The sequence below is a fragment of the Schistocerca nitens genome, chromosome 9 (genome assembly GCF_023898315.1).
Source record: "Schistocerca nitens isolate TAMUIC-IGC-003100 chromosome 9, iqSchNite1.1, whole genome shotgun sequence".
Lineage (NCBI taxonomy): Eukaryota > Metazoa > Arthropoda > Insecta > Orthoptera > Acrididae > Schistocerca > Schistocerca nitens.
In genome coordinates, this window is record NC_064622.1 from 145,970,798 (window position 1) to 145,987,942 (window position 17,145).

Genomic DNA, 17,145 nt, shown 5'->3' on the forward strand with positions numbered 1-17,145 from the left:
GTCTCATCGGATTAGGGAAGGAAGTCTGCCGTGCCCTTTCAGAGGAACCATCGCGGCACTTGCCTGGAGTGATTTAGGGAAATCACGGAAAATCTAAATCAGGATGGCCAGATGCGGGATTGAACCGTCGCCCTCCCGAATGCGAGTCCATTGTGCTACCCACTGCGCCACCTCGCTCGGTTACTGATTTGGTTCTTGGTTATTTCATCATTCCCACATTTTAGCAAAACCCCAAGGTCAGTCTTACATGAGGACTGTTCCTACCCCCCAGTTGCAGAATCTATGCAACATGTAAATTACGAAGCGTAAAAGAAAAAGGAGCAAAATATCTTTATACAAGTAGCGCAAGCTGCCCCGTAGATTAAGCCAATCGAACAAAGTACCCCTCAAATAATGGTTTACATAACATCAAATATTATAATATATACTTATATTAAACTAATAATAAAGTATCAGAAACCAATTAAAACAAGAATGTTAAGAAAAAAATTATGGAAGCGTCGAGACGCGAACCGTCACCATAATTAACACCACAGCACAGAACACTGAGGCTACTCATTTTTTTTTTTTATTCTCATTTTGTTCACTTTTGTTCGTTTCATTTGCTCGGGGCGGACGTCATAAGACACCCATTTTAAGTTCGTTGTTGATCGATTAACTCAGTTTTTTTATTACAGAAGACAGCTAACCCTCTGACCGAACACGCTGAGCTACCGTGCCGGCATTTTTATTTTAACCGTTGCTGAAAACCTTAATCGTAGATATGTTACTAACTGAAATTTAATTATAGGAAGTTGTACCAAGAACAATGCGTTTTTGGTGGATCTTCAGTGCGTCGCTGCCTTCAAATAGCTTACTCTCATAATACGCAAATTACAGTACTTCTTTTGCCACGAATATGATGTTTGTCATTATTTTATTGGAACGAATCACACAGTTAACAACGGGTTTTCCAGTGATACTCAATTTGCTGGTGCCCAGAAACGGCATATACATATAGGCTTGAAATGAATGCCAATATGGCGCCTCACAACTCTGTACTGAAGAGAGACGACGTGCGTGTGACGTAGGTGGCGTTGTGCCATCTCATTGGTCAACGCTCAGACGCACGGTCAGAATATCTGACATGTCAGATATTGCTCTGCACGTTCGGAAAGACTCCCGAACGTGCTATTCCACGCTATGACGTCAGAAACTCGGCACGCTCAACGCTCAACGTTCGGATGCTCGGTCCGTGTGCCGACGGCTTTACGTTAGTTAGGTTTAAGTAGTTCTAACAAGGGAACCTCCCCATCGCTACCCCCTCAGATTTAGTTATAAGTTGGCACAGTGGATAGGTCTTGAAAAATTGAAGACAGATCAATCGAGAAAACAGGAAGAAGTTGTGTGGAACTATGAAAAATATAAGCGAAATATACAAACTGAGTAGTCCATGCGGAAGATAGGCAACATCAAGGATAATATGAGCTCAGGAGCGCTGTGGTCCCGTGGTTAGCGTGAACAGCTGCGGAACGAGAGGTCCTCGGTTCAAGTCTTCCCTCGAGTGAAAAGTTTCCTTTCATTATTTTCGCAAAGTTATGATCTGTCCGTTCGTTCATTGACGTCTCTGTTCACTGTAATAAGTTTAATGTCTGTGTTTTGCGACCGCACCGCAAAATAGTGCGATTAGTAGACGAAAGGACGTGCCTCCCCAATGGGAACCGAAGACATTTGATCGCAAGGTCACAGGTCAACCGATTCCTCCACAGGAAAACACGTCTGATATATTCTATACGATACTGGTGACGGCATGTGCGTCACATGACAGGAATATGTTGTCGACCCACCTAACTTGTACACTCGGCGAAAGGGTAAAAAGATTCTTCTACCTTGCCTGATTTAGGTTTTTCTTGTGGGTGTGACAATCACTCCCAAAAAAGTGATGAAAACATAAGAGTTTGTCACATAAACTGCAACAAATGAATGCAACAATTTCACAGTCGCACAGTCTGTGCTCTGTCAAAACATATTTTTTTAACGTTTTCAAATTTTTTTCGTGTGTAGACCGTCAAATCCTGCATATTTCCAAGTAAATCTGAACATGTCCAGGAATTTTGGAGAGCGAAGTTGATTATGTGTGAGTGCCTGAACTTTGACAATTGTCTGAAAATTTAAAATTAAAGTTTTCACTGGAGGGAGGACTTGAACCAAGGACCTCTCGTTCCGCAGCTGCTCACGCTGACCACTTCTTTTTTTTTTTTTTAGTCTCATTTTGTTCGCATTTGTTAGTTGAATCTGCTCGGGGCGGATGTCGTAAGACATCCGTTTAAGTTCTTTGTCGATCGATTAACTCAGTTTTTTTATTACAGAGGGCACCTAACTCTCTGACCGAACACGCTGAGCTACCGTGCCGGCTATCCTTGATGTTGCTTATCTTCCACATGGACTACTTAGTTTGTATTAGTTTGTATATTTTGCTTATTTTTTTCATAGTTCCACACAACTTCTTCCTGTTTTCCCGATTGATCTGTGTTCAGTCTTTCAAGGCCTATCCACTGTGCCAACTTATAACTAAATCTGAGGGGGGTGCGATGGGGAGATTCCCTTGTAAGATCTAGGGGACTGATGACCTCAGATGTTAAGTCCCATAGTGCTAAGCGCCATTTGAACCACTTTGAATCACGTTTCTGCCTATCTTCGGCACGCGGAAGTCTGTCCGGTGGCAGAGGGTACGGCGCGAGTGACGGCTTTTGTGTGTGCCCCGGCAGGTGGTGAAGGAGGACTCGCTGTTCGCGAACGTGGCCGTGGAGGTGGCGCCCGCGCTCTCCGGCGGCTACGACTGCGAGGCGACCTTCGCCTACGCGGCCGACCTGGGAGCCTACGGACTCGTCGTGCACGACTGGGCGCGTCAGACCACCTGGCGCGTCTCCCACAACTACTTCCACTCAGACCCGCTGGCCGGAGAGTACAGGTGCGCATCGCGGCTCTTGCCGCTCACCGACCACCTCACCTTCTTACTACTCCCTGTCCCACTCGTCCAGTTAGGGTGCCTAGGAAGCTGTTTTCCCGCATAGCCAGACAACAGTTCGAGCAAATCTTATTAATGGAGTTTGTTACAATATGTTAAATTAGCAATACTTAACTTGCGTTTCTACAAAGATGGGCCGCAAGCAAATGGCGACATGCAAATAATCGATGTCCTTCAGGAAAATTAAAGAGACGTTTGGAGAAAAGAGAAGCACTTGCATGAATATCAAGAGCTCAGATGGAAACCCAGTTCTAAGCAAAGAAGGGAAAGCAGGAAGGTGGAAGGAGTGTACAGAGGGTCTATACACGGGCGATGTTCTTGAGGACAATATTATAGAAATGGAAGAGAATGTAGATGAAGATGAAATAGGAGATACGATACTGCGTGAAGAGTTTGACAGAGCACTGAAAGACCTAAGTCGAAACAAGGCCCCGGGAATAGACAACATTCCATTAGAAATACTGACAGCGTTGGGAGAGCCAGGCCTCACAAAACACTACCATCTAGTGAGCAAGGTGTATGAGACAGGCCAAATACCCCCAGACTTCAAGAAGAATGTAATAATTCCAATCCCTAAGAAAGCAGGTGTTGACAGATATGAAAATTACCAAACTATCAGTTTAATAAGTCACGGCTGCAAAATACTAACGCGAATTCTTTACAGACGAATGGAAAAACTGGTAGAATCCGACCTTGGGGAAGATCTGTTTGGATTCCGTAGAAATGTTGGAACACGTGACGCAATACTGACCCTACGACTTATCTTAGAAAATAGATCAAGGAAAGGCAAACCTACGTTTCTAGCATTTGTACACTTAGAGAAAGCTTTTGACAACGTTGACTGGCATACTCTCTTTCAAATTCTAAGGTGGCAGGGGTAAAATACAGGGAGCGAAAGGCTATTTACAATTTATACAGAAACCAGATGGCAGTTATAGGAGTCGATGAAAGGGAAGCAGTGGTTGGGAAGCGAGTGAGACAGGGTTGTAGCCTATCCCCGATTTTATTCAATATGTATATTGAGCAAGCAGTAAAGGAAACAAAATAAAGATTCGGAGTAGGTATTAAAATCCATGGAGAAGAAATAAAAACTTTGAGGTTTGCCGATGACGTTGTAATTGTGTCAGACACAGCAAAGGACTTGGAAGAGCAGTTGAACGGAATAGACAGTGTCTTGAAAGGAGGATATAAGATGAACATCAACAAAAGCAAAACGAGGATAATGGAATGTAGTCGAATTAAGTCGGGTGATGCTGAAGGAATTCGATTAGCAAATGAGACACTTAAAGTAGTAAAGGAGTTTTGCTATTTGCGGAGAAAAATAACTGATGATGGTCGAAGTAGAGAGGATATAAAAGGTAGACTGGCAATGGCAAGGAAAGCGTTTCTGAAGAAGAGAAATTTGTTAACATCGAGTATAGATTTAAGTGTCAGGAAGTCGTTTCTGGAAATATTTGTATGGAATGTAGCCATGAATGGAAGGGAAAAATTGACGATAAATAGTTTGGACAAGAAGAGAATAGAAGCTTTCGAAATGTGGTGCTATAGAAGAATGCTGAAGATTAGATGGGTAGATCACATAAGTAATGAGGAGGTACTGAATAGAATTGGGGAGAAGAGGAGTTTGGGGCACAACTTGACTAGAAGAAGGGATCGGTTGGTAGGACATGTTCTGAGCCATCAAGGGACCACCAATTTAGTATTGGAGGACATCGTGGAGGGAAAAAATCGTAGAGGGAGACCAAGAGATGAATACACTAAGCAGATTCAGAAGGATGTAGGCTGCAGTACGTGCTGGAAAACGAAGAAGCTTGCAGAGGATAGAGTAGCATGGAGAGCTGCATCAAACCAGTCTCAGAACTGAAGACCACAACAACAGCAACAACTACTACTACTACTACTACAACTACTACTACTACTACTCTCTCGGGTTCTCTTCACAGTCGAGAATGCGGCGGTTCCACGGAGCGCGACCGTCAGCCCTCCCATTTGTGAACGAGACAGTTTCTCGCAGCTGTTGTTGTAGTGAGACGAAAGTGGTATGCGATGTCACAATTTCAGCGGGGAGTGACAATGCTCTCCTCTCCGTTTGCGTGCCTACCATACACTAGGAGATTTGACAGTAATAGATCTTCAAACTTATTTTACATCCGAACAGTACTTTTCCTGACACGAGTTTCTCATCAGAACTTCACTAAATGCCCTCTACATCCGCTAGAACAATGAGACCATTCCCCCTGGCTGCAATCAGATATTTATTTATACACCTCCTCTCTAACCTTCCACCCCCAACAAAAAATCAGTGCTTAACTAAATTTCAGATTGAAATGGAATTTTCTTTGAACATTTTTATTTTTGAAATGATGCAAGATAAATGATATGTGATCTGAGACTTTCCTGGCGAATGTGCTGTATCCAAGGTTCTCGGGTGTCCAGCAGAATCCGATCGTCGAAGTTCCACGATATTTCGGCGAATAACCGTTCCGCCATCATCAGGTGGTGCTGCGCTGTGTCCGTGGTATTTATGTCCGCGGGGTCCCGAGTCGTACCCCGGCGCGGACGGCCGGCGGGACACCGCGTGGTGGGAGGGGTGGGGGTAGCTGCAGCCACGCCCGGTGGTAGGCGCAGTTCATCTCCGTCCGCCGTGGCGGAAGGATCTCGCGTCCGCTTGTGCCGTAGCTCCTTTATGGTGTTTAATAATGGTTTCCAGGCCTTGCTAAGTTGAAACTCGGTGTCCCTGTTGATGAGGTTATCTGTTACTCCAATTTCTATGGCCTCCTTGTAGATACTGTCCCAGTGGGCACTTGTGGCCGTCAGGAGTTTTGTCTCTTTGAATTTCGCTGTGTGTCCGGTTTCAATGCAGTGTTCTGCTAAGGCCGAATGGCTGGGTTGGCGTAAGCGGGAGTGACGTTCGTGTTCGTTGAATCGGTCCAGCGCAGCTTAATGGAATGCTCAACACCTTGGTACATAGAGCACACTCGATCTCTGATGAACAGAACTTGCCAACGGAACTCAAACGCCTGGAGACCGTGTTCCGCAAGAATTGGTATGGCAACCACCAAAACCAAAGGGCCTTACGACAACAGAAGTGCAGCAAGAACCGAGATGAAGAACAACCCGAAGAAGAGAAGCAAGCTCGGGCCTTTCTGCCGTTTGCTGGCAACGTGTCGTCAAAAATAGGGAGAATGTTAAAGGCGACACAAGACTGACACAGTCTTCCGACCACCAGCAAAGATTCGTGACCTACTAGGAACGGCAAAACATGACGTAGGCCTTAAGAAAGCGGGCGTATACAAAATCCCGTGCGGCTGTGGCAAATCCTACATCGGCCAAACAGTACGCACGGTCGAGGACCGATTGAAGGAACACGAACGTCACTCCCGCTTACGCCAACCCAGTCATTTGGCCCTAGCGCATTGAAACCGGAAACACGGCGAATTTCGAAGAGACAAAAATCCTGACGGCCACAAGTGTCCACTGGGACTGTATCTACAAGGAGGCCATAGAAATTGGAGTAACAGATAACCTCATCAACAGGGACACCGGGTTTCAACTTAGGAAGGCCTGGAAACCGTTATTAAACACCATCAAGGAGCTACGGCACGAGAGGACGCGAGATCCTTCCGCTATGGCGGACGGAGATGAACTGCGCCTACCACCGGGCGTGGCTGCAGCTACCCCCACCCCTCCAACCACGTGGCGACCCGCCGGCCGGCCGCGCTGGGGCACGACTCGGGACCCCGCGGACATAAATACCACGGACACAGTGCAGACAGATCATTCCATCAGCACCACCTGATGATGGCGGAACGGTTATTCGACGAAATAACGTGGAACTTCGACGATCGGATCCTGCTGGACACCCGAGAACCTTGGATACAAGATAAATGATATTTATTTGGCTACAAAGGGTTTTAGATGACACAGAAACCTGGGCCCGTCGCTGGCGCATCACCATCAACTCTGAAAAGACGGAGGCTATGCTGATTACCCGCAGGCTCGGAAGGCGCGAACCTCCTCAACGTCCCCCCCCCTCCACCCTCACTTAAACGGAACCCAACTCCCCTGGCGCAGAACCGCCAAGTACCTTGGCGTAACCTTGGACTCTCGTCTTACATGGATACTCCACATAGGCGAGGTCCAAAGGAAGGTCTGCGCCAGAATGTCTACCCTATACCCAATCCTGAACTCAACCAGCTCCCTTCCCTGCCCAGTGGCAGTAAATGTGTACCAGGCCCTGATCCGGCCAGTAATGGAATATGCGTGCCCTGTCTGGGGATACGCGGCGAAGCAGCACCTGGACAAACTCCAGAGGCTGCAGAACCGCGCCCTCAGGAGGGCATTGCATTTACCTCTTGGATTCTCCAGAGATGATCTGCACGCCGCAGCCGAAATCCCACTCTTGAGAGAGCGTTTCCACGATCTGGCAAGGGCCTTCTATGAGGGTTCTTCCAGATCAGGAAACGCCCTCATCCACCCCCTAGGTCGGTATGACATGTCCCGCGAGAAGCACAAGGGCCCCATGACGATCTTCGACGATTAAGTCGAAAAGAAAATCTCAATACCCAGTCCCAAATCCTGCTCCTTCCCATATAACACCAAACATCTCACCAACCTCAGGCTAATACCAGACACATACAGAACAGTCATCACATATCACAGACACCAAAAAACTACAGAAATAATCACGCACACACATACACAGGAGAGTAAAAGCCGAAAGGCTACAAACTCCCTCTCACACTTCCCCAAAGAGGGGAAAGTAAAAGATGAGAGCAGCAGCAGCAGCACACAGATCATTCCATCAGCACCACCTGATGATGGCGGAACGCTTATTCGCCGAAATATCATGGAACTTCGACGATCGGATCCGGCTGGACACCCGAGAATCTTGGATACAAGATAAATGATATTTAGTACTTGTAGGTATGAAGTAATGAGTAGCGAGATATCATTGATGTATGAGCCGAAAAGAGTCTGCGATATTGCTGCTGTGTGACGGTGAAGCGCGAGTAGAGAGGCGGTCTGAGGGTGGCGGTGTTGTTGCAGCGTGCTGGGCACGGAGTTCCAGTGGACGGACGGGCTGTTCGGGCTGGCGCTGTCGGCGCCGGACCTGCGCGGCCACCGCACGCTCTACTTCCACCCCTTCTCCAGCACTAACGAGTTCAGCGTGCCGACGCGCGTGCTGCACGAGCCGGGTGCGGCCCACCTGCACTTCCACGACTTCAAGCTGCTGGGCTCCCGCGGGCCGAGCACCCAGTCCTGCGCCTCCTTCATGGACGAGGAGTCCGGCGTGCTCTTCTACTCTCTGGTGAGCCCTGCCACCGAAGCGGCCAACCTTCACTCCACATTCTACATAAATGGTCGTCAAACTTCTTGGTTTTTTTATCGCTCAAAAACCAATGTCGGCTAATTATTAATTGGTGATATTCGTAAATTAATATCTTATGAGCCCCCAACAGACTGGCTGTAGTGAGGACGCGGTAAGTTGGTCGCAGTCCCTTAAGAACTGATCGTTAAAAGCCGACACCATTTCAGACATGTCGTGTCGACTGTCCTCTATTTTTCACATTGCTTCTGCCACGTTCAGCTACCCGAAAGATGTAATACTGTAATTGCCTGACGAAGCGATGTGTTGTGTATGTGACCCGGGTAGTAATTGATTAATAACAGTAACTGCAATATGCAATACGAAGTACAACCATCGACGCCAACTAAATACACTACTGGCCATTAAAATTGCTACACCACGAAGATGACGTGCTACAGACGCGAAATTTAACCGACAGGAAGAAGATGTTGTGATATGCAAATGATTAGCTTTTCAGAGCATTCACACAAGGTTGGCGACACCTACAACGTGCTGACATGAGGAAAGTTTCCAACCGATTTCTCATACACAAACAGCAGTTGACCGGCGTCGCATGGTGAAACGTTGTTGTGATGCTTCGTGTAAGGAGGAGAAATGCGTACCATCACGTTTCAGACTTTGATAAAGGTCGGATTGTAGCCTATCGCGATTGCCGTTTATCATATCGCGACATTGCTGCTCGCGTTGGTCGAGATCCAATGACTGTTAGGAGAATATGGAATCGATAGCTTCAGGAGGGTAATACGGAACGCCGTGCCGGATCCCAACGGTCTCGTATCACTAGCAGTCGAGATGCCAGGCATCTTCTCCGCAATGCTGTAACGGATCGTGCAACCACGTCTCGATCCCTGAGTCAACAGATGGGGACGTTTGCAAGATAACAACCATCTGCACGAACAGTTCGACGACGTTTGCATCAGCAGGGACTATCAGTTCGGAGACCGTGGCTGCGGTTACCCTTGACGATGCATCGCAGACAGGAGCACCTGCGATGGTGTACTCGACGACGAACTTGGGTGCACGAATGGCAAAACGTCATTTTTGCGGATGAATCCAGGTCCTGTTTACAGCATCATGATGGTCGCATCCGTGTTTGGCGACATCGCGGTGAACGCACATTGGAAGCGGGTATTCGTCACCGCCATACTGTCGTATCACCCGGCGAGATGGCATGGGGTGCCATTGGTTACACGTCTCGGTCACCTCTTGTTCGCATTGACGGCACTTGGGACAGTGGACGTTACATTTCAGATGTGTTACGACCCGTGGCTCTACCCTTCATTCCATCCCTGTGTAACCCTACATTTCAGCAGGATAATGCACGACCGCATGTTGCAAGTCCTGTACGGACCTTTCTGGATACAGAAAATGTTCGACTGCTGCCCTGGCCACCACATTCTCCAGATCTTTCACCAATTGAAAACGTCCGGACAATGGTGGCCGAGCAACTGGCTCGTCACAATACGCCAGTCACTACTAATGATGAACTGTGGTATCGTGTTGAAGCTGCATGGGCAGCTGTACCTGTACACGCCATCCAATCTCTGTTTGACTCAATGTCCAGACGTATCAAGGCCGTTATTAGGGCCAGAGTTGGTTGTTCTGGGTACTGATTTCTCATGATCTATGCACCCAAATTGCGTGAAAATGTTATCACATGTCAGTTCTAGTATAATATATTTGTCCAGTGAATACCCATTTATCATCTGCATTTCTTCTTGGTGTAGCAATTTTAATGGCCAGTAGTGTATTTTGAATGTCATTTTTCTTATTCTCTTTACGCTGTGTTACAAGAGCTTTAATTAATTTAATGATTGTTATTACAAACAAGCATCACATTTGAAGGTGATCGTCCTGTAATCTGTGTTTATGAATCCACGTTACTTCCGTGTCGAAATTTATACCATAGCAGCTGATCGGTACGAATCGCGGACGTCCTTGAATTGCCAGTACGGGAAGACAAACAATACATTCGCCCTCACACATTCTCTAACCTCGCAGTGACCGCTTTACTTACCCTCTGCCCACGAGGTAAGCGGCCAAGTTCACTTACATCACGTCCGAATTCACCATCGTTAGTTACACTTAAGCACATCTAAAAATATTTCTGTCTCTGTAAGTATTTTTGTTTTGTTGTTGAGCAGAAAATCTGCACTCCTTTTTAAAAGCCAGTTGAAGTTTTTTTATTCGCCTGTCAGTTGCTAGAAGAATCTCTAAATACACTATGTGATCAAAAGTATCGGGACACCACCAAAAACACCCTTTTTCGTATTAGGTGCATTGTGCTGCCACCTACTGCCAGGTAGGTGGCAGCGACTTCAGTATTCATTAAACACTGTGAGAGAGCAGAATGGGGCCCTCCGCGGAACTAACAGTTTTCGAACGTGGTCAGGTGATTTGGTGTCACTTGTGTCATACGTCTGTATGCGAGATTTCCAAACATTCCTAGCTTCTCTGTTTCCGATGTGATAGTGAAGTGGAAACGTGAAGGGACACGTACAGCACTAAAGTGTACAGGCCGACCTCATCTTTTGACTGACAGACCGCCGACTGTTGAAGAGGGTCGTAATGTGTAATAGGGAGAAATCTATCCAGACCATCAAATTCCAAACTGCACCAGGATCCACTGTAAGTACTATGACAGTTAGGCAGGAGGTGAGAAAACTTGGATTTCACGGTCGAGCGGCTGCTCGTAAGCCACACATCACGCCGGTAAATGCCAAACGACGCCTCGCTTGGTGTAAGGAGCCTAAACATTGGACGACTGAACAATGGAAAAACTTTGTGTGGAGTGACGAATCACAGTACACAATGTGGCCATCCGATGGCAGGATGTGGGTATGACGAATGCCCGGTGAAAGTCATCTGCCAGCGTGTGTAGTGTCAACAGTAAAATTCGGAGGCAGTGGTGTTATGGTGTGGTCGTGTTTTTCATGGAGGTGGCTTGCACCCCTTGTTGTTATGCTTGGTACTATCACACCACAGGCCTACATTGATGTTTTAAGCACATTCTTGAAGAGCAATTCGGGGATGGTGTTGCATCTTTCAACACGATTGAGCACCTGTTCATAATGCACAGCCTGTGGCGGAGTGGTTACTCGATGATAGCATCCCTGTAATGGACTGGCCTGAATCCTGTAGAACAACTTTAGAATGTTTTGGAACGCCGACTTTGTGCCAGGCCTCACCGACCGACATCGATACTTCTCCTCAGTGCAGCACTCGGTGAATAATGGGCTGCCATTCCCCAAGAAAACCTATCACCTGACTGAACATATGCCTGCGAGAGTGGAAGCTGTCATCAAGGCTAAGGGTGGGCCAACACCATACTGATTCCAGCATTACCGATGGAGGACGCCACGAACTTGTAAGTCATTTTCAGCCAGGTGACCAGATACTTTTGATCACATAGTGTACATAAATTGAAGACCCCTGCTCACTTTTGTCTGCGTGGTCGGGCTAATCTCAGGAACGTCTGTAGAGATTTTGAGGCAGTTTCCCCTAATACACATACTGATGGGCGGCGCAGAAGCTCACAGCTTCCACCATTGCCATGAGATGTCACTACGAAAGCCACTTAAATATGAATCATACAATAATCCGGAGAATTTTCCTGCTACGCGCTTCTTACATCGTTTAATTCACGTGAAAATAATGTCCTTCACCAGTCTAATGTTGTTCTCTGATGTTTAATCATAACACTGCATAGTGACCCATAAACAAAATTACCACTTGGCCGTAGATACTAAGTGTTATCCGTGTGAAGCCGGGTAGCGTCTTCAGTATTATTATAAAAACAGGTGAGAACCGCAGGCTGCACAAACATTTGATTCTGGCCGCAGTTGGACTACCACTGCTCTAAACTGAAACAGCTGGAGGATACATCTATGCTTTTGCACGAATGTGTGTGACGACTGCCGACATCCATGATGAAAGTTACGAGGGGTCGTCCACACTCTAACCTCCAAGTAGATGTTGGTGGCATGTGCAGCGAACAGTCATCGCAAGTTAAGTACATCTACATGCATACTCCGCAAGCCACCATACGACGCATAGTGGAGTGTACCTCTTACCACCACTATTCATTCACTATCCAGTTCGACTCACAAATCGAACCAGGGAAAATTGATGCTCTATATGCCCACACACCAGTAATAATTTATCTTATCTTGACTTCGCAATCCTCACGGGAAATGTACGCTCTCGGCAGGATAATTGTACTGCACAAACCGCAAATGCTGGTTCTCTAAATTTCATCAATAGTGTTTGGCGAAAAGAACGTCGCCTTCCATCCAGGGATTGCCATTTGAGTTTAGGAATCATCTCCGTAATACTCCCATACCAAATGAACCTACCGCTAACGAATCTAGCGGCACGGCTCTGAATTGTCTCGATGTCACCCTTTAACCCGACTTACTCTGGACCCTAAACACCTCATCAGAACTCACGAATGGACCGTTGTATTTCATATCGGTCTGTAACGTTACAGCTAGATATTTAACCAACGTGATTGTGTCAAGCGCCGGCCGTGGTGGCCAAGCGGTTAAAGGCGCTACAGTCTGGAACTGCGCGGCCGTTACGGTCGCAGGTTCGAATCCTGCCTCGGGCATGGATGTGTGTGATGTCCTTAGGTTAGTTAGGTTTAAGTAGTTCTAAGTTCTAGGGGACTGATGACCTTAGAAGTTAAGTCCCATAGTGCTCAGAGCCATTTGAACCATTTGATTGTGTCAAGCGGCACACCACTTGCGAGGTGCCGGGGCTAGTAGTGTATTTATCACTAAATTCTACTAGAATCCACATGTGTAAATCATGCTCTAAGCCCCCCCTATTCTAACTCCGACTTTTGCTGTTGCACAAGGATAAAACAAATACGCGAACTGACTCTAATCAACCCTGCTAGTGGAGTAGAAGAGAGTTTGGCACCTGCAATAATTTAATTTGATAAATAAGTTAAATAAACAAAGGTTTCATTAGCATAGTGAGGAATGATAGGGTTGCTCTATTGATTAACAGAAAGAAAGTTCTGTCCAAAATAACAATATGATTTATTAAGATTAAACGCAGAATAGTAAAAGAGACACAGGAAATATAAAACATCAAATTGGCTAAAATTGGAGATTCATACAAACACAGTAAAGGTGAAGTTGTCCCTAACTTAGATCGTGAGGTTTAAGACGAAGTGGTATGTGGAGCCAATTCCTTTCCACTCAAATCTCAAGAGAGACACACAGCTAACCCAATAGTAATTGCTGCTACTCGAAACTGAACAAAGTTAGAAAAGGATGAACAGGCGCGCTCTGCTGAGCTCTGATTATCACCTAGGAAAATCCCTATCTGCCGGTGCTGCGGACGTACATTACCAACAGTCTTCTTATCTCCCAGAACACGATCTGGCGTACCGCAGGCGAGGGCTGGTTGCTCCGACGTCCTCGACCGAAAGGCGACTGCCGACTACCCAGAGCACCCGTACAGGCCGAACACCGAACATTCCCGCCCCCACGACAGTGGCCGTGGTTACGTTCCAATCAGCAACTCGAAAACCGGCGGAAATTCCACTCCATTGCCGGAGCACTACCTTTCCACCAATGGAGATACTTGGCGCCAATTTCTGTGCTGATTTTGCAGAAAGTGCGGGAATTTTCCCGCCGCAACTGCGTGGGTACACAAGTCATTCCCACGCCTCGCTGGTAGCCCGCCAGAAAGTGTTTTCGCAAAGTTTCTCTGAAGTAACGGAACCTCTAGCCCAGCCGCTACTTCACACCCCAGCGGGCGTGTCTCTTGACGATGTCGGCGTCTGAAAAGCATTCACTCGACTGCCTCACACACGTCGGCTTAACTCTCTCCAGTTCCACAGAGCCCGCCTGTCACCGGCCCACCCGGGTGACGAGAGACGCTGCGTGGGAAGTACGCGTGTTAAGGAAAAGCAACCCTCCACCGCATGCAACTAGAGAGGAGAATCGTAAGATAGAAATATGAGAGGGGGCTCATGCCACCTCTCACACTGATGCTGTAGTCGAACATCACGGTTTTGTTTTTCCTGCTCATCTGCGTTAACTTATTTGCTTGCTCCATTTAACGTCGATTTGCAACATCATATCTAGATATTTAATAGACTTGACTGTATACAGCAGCACACTTCTAATATTTTAGTCCAACGTTACAGTACATATGAATTAACTTACATGCTATGTTCTTCTGTTATAGAAATAGTTCTTTGAATTATTGAGGTTAAGAACTCGAATAAATTTCTGAATCCACCCTGGTATTCGACGACTTGAAGACCTAGTTGTGGCTCTTCTCGAATGAGGTCAGCTCTTTTATTTATAGTATGTATGTATGTATTGAACCGGGGACTTAGAAATGACGGAGAGGCTTCGTCCCCACCGTAGCCCTCAGTGGTTCACAACCCCACAACAGGCTGCAGCAGTCCACCCACCCCACCGCCGCCCCACACCGAACCCAGGGTTATTGCGCGGTTCGGCTCCCAGCGGACCCCCCTGGGAACGTCTCATTCCAGACGAACGTAACCCCAGTGTTTGCGTCGTAGAGTAATTACGGTGTATATGTACGTGGAGAAAGTGTTTGCGCCACGGCCACTCCCACTGGAGGTTCGAGTCCTCCCTCTGGCAAGAGCGTGTGTGTGTGTGTTGCTCTTAGCATAAGTTAGTTTAAGTAGTGTGTACGTCTGGGCACCGATGTCCTAAGCAGTTTGATCCCTTAGGAATTCACACACATTTGAACATTTGAGTGTTTGCGCATCGATCGCCGACATAGTGTAACTGAGGCGGAATAAGGGGAACCAGCCCGCATAAGCTGAGGCAGATGGAAAACCTCCTTAAAAACCATCCAAAGGCTGGCAGGCACACCGTACCTCGACACTAATCCGCCGGGCGGATTCGTGCCGGGGACCGACACGCCTTCCCGCTCGGGAAGCAGCGCGTTAGATCGCGCTGCTAACCGCGCGGGCTTATTTGTAGCACTTCCAATCTTTTTTGTCCACATGAACTTACAAGACGTCTCTCCTCTTCCGTAAGCCGTACTTCTATCCTTTCTGGTGATATCCCTTTATCACACGTCGCATTATAAGATTTACTTCAACTAACGTTCGAGTTTATACAGGGTGTTTCAAAAATGACCGGTATATTTGAAACGGCAATAAAAACTAAACGAGCAGCGATAGAAATACACCGTTTGTTGCAATATGCTTGGGACAACAGTACATTTTCAGGCAGACAAACTTTCGAAATTACAGTAGTTACAATTGTCAACAACAGATGGCGCTGTGGTCTGGGAAACTCTATAGTACGATATTTTCCACATATCCACCATGCGTAGCAATAATATGGCGTAGTCTCTGAATGAAATTACCCGAAACCTTTGACAACGTGTCTGGCGGAATGGCTTCACATGCAGATGAGATGTACTGCTTCAGCTGTTCAATTGTTTCTGGATTCTGGCGGTACACCTGGTCTTTCAAGTGTCCCCACAGAAAGAAGTCACAGGGGTTCATGTCTGGCGAATAGGGAGGCCAATCCACGCCGCCTCCTGTATGTTTCGGATAGCCCAAAGCAATCACACGATCATCGAAATATTCATTCAGGAAATTAAAGACGTCGGCCGTGCGATGTGGCCGGGCACCATCTTGCATAAACCACGAGGTGTTCGCAGTGTCGTCTAAGGCAGTTTGTACCGCCACAAATTCACGAAGAATGTCCAGATAGCGTGATGCAGTAATCGTTTCGGATCTGAAAAATGGGCCAATGATTCCTTTGGAAGAAATGGCGGCCCAGACCAGTACTTTTTGAGGATGCAGGGACGATGGGACTGCAACATGGGGCTTTTTGGTTCCCCATATGCGCCAGTTCTGTTTATTGACGAAGCTGTCCAGGTAAAAATAAGCTTCGTCAGTAAACCAAATGCTGCCCACATGCATATCGCCGTCATCAATCCTGTGCTCTATATCGTTAGCGAATGTCTCTCGTGCAGCAATGGTAGCGGCGCTGAGGGGTTGCTGCGTTTGAATTTTGTATGGATAGAGGTGTAAACTCTGGCGCATGAGACGATACGTGGACGTTGGCGTCATTTGGACCGCAGCTGCAACGCGGCGAATGGAAACCCGAGGCCGCTGTTGGATCACCTGCTGCACTAGCTGCGCGTTGCCCTCTGTGGTTGCCGTACGCGGTCGCCCTACCTTTCCAGCACGTTCATCCGTCACGTTCCCAGTCCGTTGAAATTTTTCAACCAGATCCTTTATTGTATCGCTTTTCGGTCCTTTGGTTACATTAAACCTCCGTTGAAAACTTCGTCTTGTTGCAACAACACTGTGTTCTAGGCGGTGGAATTCCAACACCAGAAAAATCCTCTGTTCTAAGGAATAAACCATGTTGTCTACAGCACACGTGCACGTTGTGAACAGCACACGCTTACAGCAGAAAGACGACGTACAGAATGGCGCACCCACAGACTGCGTTGTTGTCTATATCTTTCACATCACTTGCAGCGCCATCTGTTGTTGAAAATTGTAACTACTGTAATTTCGAAAGTTTGTCCGCCTGAAAATGTACTGTTGTCCCAAGCATATTGCAACAAACGGTGTATTTCTATCGCTTCTCGTTTAGGTTTTATTGCCGTTTCAAATATACCGGTCATTTTTGAAACACCCTGTATATGTTACTGACTGTTGCTTGTAAGTTACACTTATCAATGATTGTCTTCTTTTTCTTCGGCGTGGCTTAATAGAGACATGGTACACAAAGAGATCTGTTTG

General features: G+C 46.9%; 1 protein-coding gene across 1 annotated transcript in view; it reads left to right on the forward strand.

Moving 5' to 3' along the window:
- The window catches only part of LOC126203715 (protein yellow-like), a 111,554-nt gene that overhangs the window by 83,932 nt on the left and 10,477 nt on the right, over window positions 1-17,145 (forward strand). Inside the window, exons 4-5 of the mRNA XM_049938090.1 lie at window positions 2,748-2,950; window positions 8,057-8,318. Coding sequence (XP_049794047.1) covers window positions 2,748-2,950; window positions 8,057-8,318 — 465 coding nt within the window. The remainder of the gene's footprint in view (window positions 1-2,747; window positions 2,951-8,056; window positions 8,319-17,145) is intronic.